Here is a 10,250-nt window from a genome sequence, read left to right on the forward strand (position 1 = left end):
CTAAAATATAAATAAAGTTACTTTTGTAAATGCACTTAACGTGCCTATAGTTATCTAGAATTTTCTAGACCTACTGGTGACCAACTCTATTACAACAATCGATTTTCTAATCCAGGGCTCTGCCAAACAGGGTCAAACTCGTACGCACTGCATAACAACATAATACCTCTTAGCGGAAGCCCCTTCTTCGCACAGTTCCTATAATGCAATGCGCCTGAAATTGTGATTCATTTTAATGCACTTGATAATGGATGACCGACGACCTCCAATCACGTATGGGTCACTAATAAGCTACCCGAAAATTAAATCGAAGATCTTCCACCTGGCTTTACCAAGCCAGGTGGAGGCTTGGGGCCAAATTGTCGAGATGCTCAGGGGCTAGATCCACCGGGTCTGCTTTTTATGAATCTGGTAAACTACGATTACAGGGAAGTGCTTTTGGCTTCATGGTATGAATCCCATGAAAGTTGAAGGGACTACTGGAGCCTCGGGTACCCTCACCGAGAACAAAATCGACACCTTACGCTGCGCGTGGGGTGTGGGGGGGGGGGGGGGGGGGGGGGGGTTTGTCTCTAAAGCAGAAGTACATCATCTTATTTGGCCGCCAAGAAATAGATAGGCATTAAAAAAACACCTTATGCAGGATTTCGTGTACTGATGAACTATGTCTTAAATTCAAAAGAAGAAGACGTGCTCTTCTCTTTGTTTTCCTATTTTCAAATAGGAGGAGGAACTATTGGCCAAATAGGAAATTCGGCTCTTGTTGCTCTGCTCTTTGTCAACTCCCCTGTTTACCCTTTTATTCCTTTGTTTGATTGATTGATACCCGTTTACGTATTGGCAAGATACCGGTAAGCATGCAGGGCTCTTTTTTACACCCAAAAGTTACGAAGGAGATAACAAAAGTACATGGAGACTTGAGATTTGACTCGATAGATGTTGGGGGGCACAGGGCACTGACAACGGCTAGGTAGTGCGGATTAGGTTAGGTGGTAACGTGATGCAAACAGAAACAGGGGACTTAAACGCACCGTGCTCACAGCAACGTCGCAACCACCACCGATGACCGATGGGTCGTCGGTCGACCGACCGCGACGCCATCGTCGTCGCACCTATACGGCCCTCTCCGATCCATCTCTGTACTACGTACATCGACACGGCGACACGGACGTTCATGTAAAAGGCAGCGCGTGCTTTCTCGCGCGTGCCCGTCGCTTGGTTATTTGCCAAGCTTGGATAAGCTAATTCGACCGCGGCCTGATCGGCTCCGGCCGGCCACTCGTACATAGACACGCATGCATACTCACTTGGATATCTAGCTACCTCAGTGCAGCCACCAGCTAGGAACAGCAGAGCACTGAGTATACAAGGCAGCAGAAAAGTGCATCAGTCTTTTCGCTTGCTCGGATAGGATCGTGGATTATAAGCTGAAATAATATTTTTCTCTCACACCAAACCAGTCAGCAGTAAATAATCCATGATCGTTTACGGCCTGCCGAACAGGCTGCATATTTATTGCAGCGATCGAATTGTACTCGCTTATACATACTACTTTAATGTCTGCATGTGATAAAAAGTATAATGTTTTCAGTTCCGAAAACATATCTTAGGACGAGCCGGGAATTAATATGGAACGTCATAAAGATCAAGGAAAATCCACGATGAATCCATTTCAAATGCAGAAATTCTCTTTCCTTTCGCTTCAGCAACTCCTTGTGCCATTTTCTTCTTCTTATACTTTAATAATTAAATTAGGTGACCTTTGAAACGTAGAAATTCCATAGGAATCATACAAGAATTTTGCCGGGATTAGTTTATTTCCACACAAAAATAGAGGAAACATGAAAATTTTCCACACTCCAAACAAGACCTAAATAGTTGAAAATAAACTATAAGCTAGACAAAAATGGATTGCTTGGATCAGCTAGAGCTTTTTTTAGTGGGTATAACCATTTATTGTAGTCAAATAGTCAATCCAAACAGAAACAAGGTCTATATATACACTGGTCCTGTTCGGCAGGTCTTATTGCTGCTGCAGGCTGAATTGCAGGCTGATTTGTCGTAAGAGGAAAACACTGTTCCATGGCTAAAAAAGTAGGGCTGATTCTGGCTGATAAGCTCAAGCGAACAGGGCCACTGTCGGTTACAAAGTTTAAAAATAATCTTATACAAATATAGATGTAACAAGTTACATATATATGTGTGTGTTATAAAGTTCCTCGCAGAAAAACAAAAATTTGTGGACCAATAGTAGTAAGGAAACAAACTAAGGGATACCCAAAATGCAAACAGTGGACCAAAACGTAGTCTACTGTGCCTATAACTATACCGCGTTTGGAATCCAACGGTTGGCATTACACCTTTCTTGAAGTACATTTACCATATGGACTTTTTTTTGGCCTATTTATCCTCGTAATAACTAACTTTTCCTACCTTTTATAGGAGCTCTCCCCAAAAACGTAAAAGGTCATCAATAGAGTATCCCTCAGTTTTCCTCTCAAAAATAAAGAGAGTTATTGCCAAGGTTTCTACATAGGACGGAAGAAGTGGCACCAAAATGTTCTATTTGGGAGCAAAAAGGTTACACAAAGTTTCTTTTCGACAAAAAGAAGTTTGAACACTGTTGGTTACTCAGATTATTGCACCGTGTTATATAAAAAATCAAAGGAGAACTGGGACTCCGGGGCATAAAACATACACATGTTATTTGAGTTTGATCAGAGATGAGTATATATGTTTCACATATATATAGTCTGAAAGATGATGGATCCTATGACGAATTAAAACAGATGGACCAACGATTTAAGTACATGACAAGAACGATGAATTTACCAACACAACAAACGACATGATGAAGCGATGATAAAAAAAAATCTTACCCAACTTAATCCCTCCTCTAATCTTATTATTAACACGGAGCAGAGCTAAAACCGCCATGCAGTCTGCGGTGGACGATGATCACCATGGGCGTCGGTCCGATCGATCACAAGTAGAAGCTGGCGCAGGCCACCGCCGAGAAGAAGAGCACCGCGCGCCACGCCTCGCAGTGGGCGGGCGCGGCGTTGGGCTGGAACCCGGGGTCCTGCGGGTAGAGCGTCCCCGGCGTGGGCGGGTTGTACCCGCCGGGCGTGTAGGGCGGCGTGTACCACCCGCCGCCGCCCCCGGACGGCGTCGACGGGTTGTACCCGGGCGTGTAGGGCGTGTACCCTGGCGACGGCTCGTAGCCGCCGCCCGACGGCGGCGGTGGGCAGTAGGGCGTGGTCGGGGTCGGCGGCGGCGGGTAGTACTCCGGCTCCTGGCGGCGGGGGCGAGTACACGGGTGCCGGCGGCGGATAGTACACCGGCGGGGGCAGCGCCGGCGGCGGCGGGCTCTCGTACACGCACGGCTCGCCGCACGGGTTCCCGCACGGGTTGCTGCACTTCTCGTCGTCGGCTTTCACCCCGACCGCCGCCGCCGCGGAGGCGACGACGACGAAGCAGAAGAAGCGTGGCCGTCAGGTTGTCCCACGGCGTCCGCTGTGGCCGCCGCGCCATGCTGCTCGATCAGACCAACCTCTTCCTCCTCGCAGAGACGCAGAAGGTAGGAGTTGAACAAACTTTTTGTTGGAACTCTGCTCTTTCCCTCTCCGTGGACTGTGTGGGCTTTGCAGGGTAGGGTTGGTCTGGTTTCAGTGGACGAGTATTATGCTGCGTTCTCTTGTCTTCTTCTAGCTTTGGTTCGGTTCGGGCCTCTCTTTCATTCTTCTGGATGAATGAATGAATATAAGTCGGGTGGTGGTTATAGTGGTCGGCTTTCGGGGGGAGCGGGAGGTGGCAGGTCGTCCTCGTCCGTCCCCGCGCGCGCAGGCCTGCTCTGACTGCTCTGCTCCCTTTCTTCTTCTTGTCATCAGGCGCGTTGATGCGTGTGTTTTCTACACTGTACGTAGAATCAGTTACTATGTTTGCTCCTGATGATGTGCCTGTGACAGCAAGCAGCGGCCTAATCCTAATAAACTTACTTCTTGTGCGCGGAAAGGTGGCGTGATCTAAACGTCTCCATTGCTGTTGCGCTGTGCTGTGCGCTCCCTACCCTCTCCTCTTCTTCGTGCTGCGTCTCTCTCTTAGTCCATTTCTGAAAGTGATCGGAATATCTTCTTCTCCCTTTCCAGAATCCACCGTTTCCGATGGACCCCCCCCCCCCCCCCCCCCCTACGGGCTACGGGTCACGAATTCGATCGCAAGCGGCCGCATTTAGAATCGCTATAGATGCGCGGCCGCCTTGCTCGTGTGCAGATTAACCTAAACTAGACATGTTTGGTCGTAATTCAATCCTTTTCCTTGTCCAGTTGTCCATTCGATTTTTATTTTAGCTTGTGACGATGTTTGCTCTTCTGAGACGCTCCTGCTACTACTGACGTTTGGGAGACAGATATGGTAACAATAACAACGATTACTTGATCACATAGGGCAATCAATCAGTTCAACCCAGAATGCTAAAAACTTGCATGTATACCCCTTTTGATTCTCTGAAAGCGGAGAGATGACATCTGCTGGCTACAAAAAAAAAAAAAAAAACGTATACGATGAATAATTATCATTGAAGTGCTTGTATTTGTATTAGTCGTGTTCATCCTAATTCCTAATTCCCTTTGTGCAGCCTTCCCCCCCACGGCATAACTAGGGAGAGAAATAAACTTTGAGGAGATGTTTATGCTCAAATAGGCCAATCAGATTTGTTTTTGCATGTCCAATGCTTAGTACTCCTACGAGTAGTTACCACACTGAGGATAATCTCCATTGATTCTTTCTTGCATCCATGGTCCACCTTCCCTCCTTGGGAAACAACAGCTTTCAAAACATGATGGTGTCCATGGAATTTCAGAACATGGTAGTAGTCTGAAGCGAAGTTACTGGAATTTCAGAACCTGTAACGCCAATGCGATTTCTTTTATTCAAGCTGTATCTGCTGAAGCCTGAATTACATGAATGAAGCTACGGTTATCCACGAATATATTCCTTCTCTAGTTCTCTCGAGAGGAAAGAAACAGAGCTACTGCAAGGGAAGGAAAACAAGAGAAAGGCCTCTTTGTTAGATGTTTCAGAGCTACATGTATGTATGAAATGAAATGAAGGCCAGTTCCGAAAGTAAATCTTAATATCTGAACTGAACAACTACGGATACATCCATCCAGGGCAGCGGCATCTGCGAGCGAGTCACTGCAAAAGCACCAAGAAAGCAGAGAACACAGCGAGCAGCGGCAGCCATGCCACCGCTCTGCTGACGGCGCACGCCCCCGACGGCAAGAACCCCGGATCCTGCGGGAACACCGCCGCTGACGACGGCTGCTGCTGCTGCTGCGGCGGCGGCGGCGGCGGCGACCAGGGGAACGGCCCCGTGGAGACTCCAGCCGGCCGCGCCGGGCAGAACGGGAACGGCGACGCGGTCCCCGGCGGCAAGAATGTCGAGTCGTCGTCGTCCGCGACGCAGGCGGCCGACCACAGCAGCACCGCCGCGGCCAGCAGGATTATTCGCCGCAGAGCTGGCGGCATCTTATCGCTTCACTTCGTCCAAGCTTTTCGTTGGTCAGTGCTCAGTGGCGATGAGGCTGTACCACAGCGTAGTGTGGAGATGAAGATGACGTCGTTAATCCGGCGTGTCAATGGCTAAATAGTCTGGAGACGCGAAAGCCGACGGGGACTCGTTTGTAGCCATCCGATGCCGATCCGAGGGCCGTCAGTGGCGCTGGTGCCGCTCCCACGGCCTTCATTCCCCCTCTCATCCCGGACTGCTGTTCATGGCAAATGAAAAAACTGTCAGAATATGATCACAATCAGGAAGGTTAGATACTTAGATGATTAATCTGATGGTAATTTGGTTGACCTCTGGTTAGTTTGGGAGGCAGTGATGAATGAAATGGAGTGTCGGTGCCGCGTCTCGTAGCAACGGTACAAATCCTCCTGCTGCTGAAAGGGTTGGGTCCTTGGACAATGTTAACTGACAGCGACGATCACGATTGACACCATGGACCTGACCTGAGTGCTGAACAGGGTCAGAATTCACGTTAGCGAGCTAATGGCTGATGGAGGTATTAAGCTGAAGTACTCGGAGATCAAACCAGGAGGGGGGACAGACAGCCCACCAAATGTCAATTGGGCTTGTCCTTTTTAGAGAGAGAACAGAGAAGCATAGCTTCAATTAATCAGCATGTTCGCTTGTTGGTTTCAGCCAACGCTTATCAGCCAGCCAATAGTATTTCCCTCTCACAACAAACCAACACCAGCAGGGCTTATTAGCTCAGAAACCTACCAGCGAACAGGCCGAATGACCTGCAAACAAAAGCAGCTATCCACTCTAATCTTCATTTAATGGATGTGCAAAGCTGATGTGTTTCATGAACCTCATGACCTCCTTTCTGAGATGGCTAGATCACTTCAGAACCAAGGGACTGACAAGTCAACATTGTTCAACAGCTCTGAATCAGCTGAATCATGCAAAGAAGAAACCAGTCGGTGGCATGGAAATTACATGTAGAGAGGCAGTGGCTTTTGCTTGACTACTCATCTACAGCTCCGGCGGGTCGTCTCAAAGTGGAGTCCTTTTTTCTATTCTAAATTCTAATCATGTATCCATGATACTGAAACAAAGCTAGCGAAAAGTGGCAGATGAGGAAATCAGGTTACTGTGACCCTGCAGGACCCTACTGTGAGAGAACTGGTTGGTTGTGATGTCAGGCACACTGATTTAAACCCCACGAACCGTAGAAATTTGCAGGAGCTTTTGGAGCATTCGCAAGAGGGTACAACGGAAAGCATGCCTTGGATGGGGACTTGCCACCAGCAGCAGCACTCATGGATGGCGTGCATTAGTGCATCACAATGCTGACCGGTCTGGTCTGGGGCACATATGGCTGGCTGTTAAGGCATCTTAATGGCCTCTCAAACAGCTAACAGCGAGAAGTGCGAAACTAAATAGGACCATGGTACACCTGTTTTTCTCTCACAACAAAACAACATCAACCGGCTTATCAGCCGCAAAAACTATCAGCCGAACAGCTTCGCGTTTCCAAGAGATTACTTGTACCATCAGCCACAAGAACCTTTCATGGAGACTTGAGGGTGTTAGAAGGAGGAGGAAAATTCCATCCAAGATAGTACTTGTACTTGATTGAATGAAATGAATAATACACGCAACAGGGTTGGGCTGGAAAAGCCAAGTGGGCAACAACCTCTTCCTCTGGAAAGTAGCAGCAAGCATTTCTGGTGATGCTCCCCTAGCCTTACCCTATCCTTCCAATCCAGGATAGACAGGGGCATGTATGATGTGTGGGTGCCCCTTATCTTTGCATGCAGGCAAAGCGATTTTTCCTTTTTTTTTTGGGTCCTTGTATGTATGCAAATATGCAATGCAGTGCTTTTATTTCAATAAATACAGAGTAAATGGTAGTGCAAACGCATATGCTACATACCTTTATGAATTTGTGGGTTTCCTTTGAACCATGTATGCAGTTCTTTTCAATAATAATACTATCCTTTTTTTTTCTTTTCCTTTTAGACCATATAAATGGAGTGTCACGGCATAAACATGAAAAATGTGGGTCTTTTTCCCCCCTCTTCGAATCGAATGCCTGTCTAGTCATATGCCAATGCAAGAACATGACAGAGGAGTTCTAACAGCCAATTCTTCAGTTTCTGGGCACCCGTCCAACATACACAAGTAACAGTTAAACTTGGAGAGATGGTGGATGTGCACGCATAACTGAAGATTTCTATCACAGGTCGTGCCGTCGTGGTCGGTGAAAAGAGTCTATGAAGCCTCCAGTGTCTTTCACCCGTTCTGTCTGAAGCTGTTTCATGACTGATTGACCGAACCAGCCTGTATCTCTTGTGCGGTGCAGTTCATGTTCCTCCTGGCCGGTGGAATCCCGTAGACCATTCCTCGATCAGGCGTTTCACTCCAGTAGATGATGTGTTTCTCGAGAGCTCTTGTTTTCCCTAGTAGTAGCCATTTGTTGCTAGTGCGGTGGGTGTCGCAGAAATGATGGGCCATGGTGCAGGGAGCTCAGTACTGCTACGGAAACAGCACTGAAATTGTCTGAAAACGAAGAGGAGAAACGGTCGGTTTTTACCCAGAGGCTCAGAGCGTTATATGGTCCAGACACGAAGGCTTGCTGAAAAGCCAGGAAGAAAGTTAACCCCACGTGGAGCGATCCAAAGCTCTCTACGATCCGAAGTTCCGACGTGGTTGGTGCATCGTAGTCAAGTTTTCAAGGTTGCAACTGCTTTCATGGCGACGAAAGTTTCAGTCAGACAGGGCGTGCGATTTCGAAGACCTCGAGCAAATCTAGACTGGCTTGGCAAAGGTCATGGAGCCCTCGAAAAATATGGTCCACCACGATCCACAAAGCTATAACAAATCTTTGTGACCTTCCTCGATTATTGTTGTGGTCCGATTTATCTTCTCTCAAACTAAGAAACTAGATGTTTTGGTTCCTTCACCTATTAAAACCAGTTGTTTTTCTTCTTGAATGGACTTTAAGGTGGTTTAGTCTAATGTGATGCCACATGAGCCACAAGAAGAGGCAAATCGGACTATGTTAATAGATCAGGTGTCAAATAGACTTTATAAAAAAAAAGGGTTAAAGAGATAAATCTTCAAAAAGCCATCCAAGTAATTTTTTCAAAAATATGGAATTTAAAATCTCAAAATATGGTTTAATCTTAGAAAATTCTTAGAAAAAATTATTTAGCTCAGAAATATATGAAACCAAAATATATTATCATGGTGTATATTATGATGCATAGATAGGAATTATTTGTATCTTATATGGTCTTATTTTATGTTTGTTTATTAGTAGATCTCTCGTTATCTAGCATATACAATTAGTATGACAATATAAGTAGCATCATTTAACTGCCTCATAGTTGATCCCCGTGTGTCATGGTCCAACCACAAGGAACGAACCTAGTTCGCAATATTTTGCTAACTTATTTCACAGAATTCTCATGTGTCAATTTTCTAATTATTTGAATCACAGAATTCATAAACATGTTTCTAAATGAGAAGAAAAAAAACATTATGTGCAGTAAAATGATGCTTCTTTGCAATGTGGACATGTGGTGGTATCTAGCTAGTATAAGGTGGTTATATTATATGACAATTGTGTTGCATCGATGTCACTTGAACTTCTATGTAATATGAGTCATCAGTATAGACTAATAATAATAGATAACAAAAGCATATACTATTAAATAAATACCAAAATGAGACCATATAATATTCAAATAATTCTAATCTATGCATCATAATATAGAGCATGATTTTAGAAAAAATTGAAGTCTGGTTCCGGGTTTTTGAGCTAAAATAAATTTTCTATGATTTTTCTAAGATTAAACTAGATTTTGAGATTTAAGTTCCATATTTATTCAACAAAAAGTTTAGGTAGTTTTCTGAAGATTTGTTTTCGTATTTTTTTATAAAGTCTATTTGACTCATTGAATTATTAAAATAGTTCAACTTATCTCCCTCGTAGCTGCCGTGGCATCATAAAGAACTGTCTAATGTGGCCCACCTAAGCTCAGGCCTGGCCCAAAAAAGTAGGCTCGATCTTGCCGAGTGTTGTATGGTATTGGCACAAAATTTAGGACCCAAAAACAATAGCAATTGAACATTTATGCTGGGCCAACACGAAAATTACTTAGATCTACCTGGAAGCTAGCCCACCGTTATGGGTTTGGGCACATTACAACAAAACCTTTTTTTTCCTTTTCCTTTCTTTTTCAATTCTCATTTCTTTTATTTTCCTCTCCTATTTCTTATCTTTTTTCTCTTCAATTTATAATACTTATGTACACATATTACCTGTGCAGAGCTGTCATAATATTACTTTTTAGCCTACAAATATTATTTTGATCAATTTTATACAAAAGAGCATTAGCATCTATGACAACAACAAAAAATATGAAAGATATATTTCATAATTGTATTGTCATACTAAGTGTATGCCATATTTCTTATTATTTTCCTATAAAGTTTAGTCAAACTTTAAAAGTTTAACTTAACAACTTTGGAAGTTGATTTATTCTAGCTAGTGATTGGGTCGACAGCTCGGCGCATCAGTGGTTCGTTGTCCGCGGACCAGTTAGGGCTTCTTCAACGTGGGCCACAACTCACCTCACACTAAAAGCCCAGGCCACATAGGCATCGATGTTTGGTCTGCCAAAACTCTCAACGCAATAACGTGCGTCACCTCCGTCTCCACGTACCGGTCCGT

At 45.1% G+C, this 10,250-nt stretch overlaps 1 protein-coding gene and 1 pseudogene across 1 annotated transcript; both read right to left on the reverse strand.

The window, feature by feature from the left end:
* Nucleotides 1-2,684: 2,684 nt before the first annotated feature.
* Nucleotides 2,685-3,842, reverse strand: LOC136451772 (extensin-like; annotated as a pseudogene).
* Nucleotides 3,843-5,050: 1,208 nt separating this feature from the next.
* Nucleotides 5,051-5,766, reverse strand: LOC136451773 (uncharacterized). Its single transcript, XM_066452459.1, has one exon. The coding sequence runs from the start codon at nt 5,527-5,529 to the stop codon at nt 5,194-5,196; it is 336 nt and encodes a 111-aa protein (XP_066308556.1). The 5' UTR covers nt 5,530-5,766; the 3' UTR covers nt 5,051-5,193.
* Nucleotides 5,767-10,250: the final 4,484 nt, after the last annotated feature.

The sequence above is a fragment of the Miscanthus floridulus genome, chromosome 5, assembly GCF_019320115.1.
Source record: "Miscanthus floridulus cultivar M001 chromosome 5, ASM1932011v1, whole genome shotgun sequence".
Taxonomy (NCBI): Eukaryota; Viridiplantae; Streptophyta; class Magnoliopsida; order Poales; family Poaceae; genus Miscanthus; species Miscanthus floridulus.

Bases quoted from the DNA above. Each gene is read 5' to 3' on its own strand.
- LOC136451773 (XM_066452459.1), bottom strand. From the start codon at position 5,529: ATGCCGCCAGCTCTGCGGCGAATAATCCTGCTGGCCGCGGCGGTGCTG.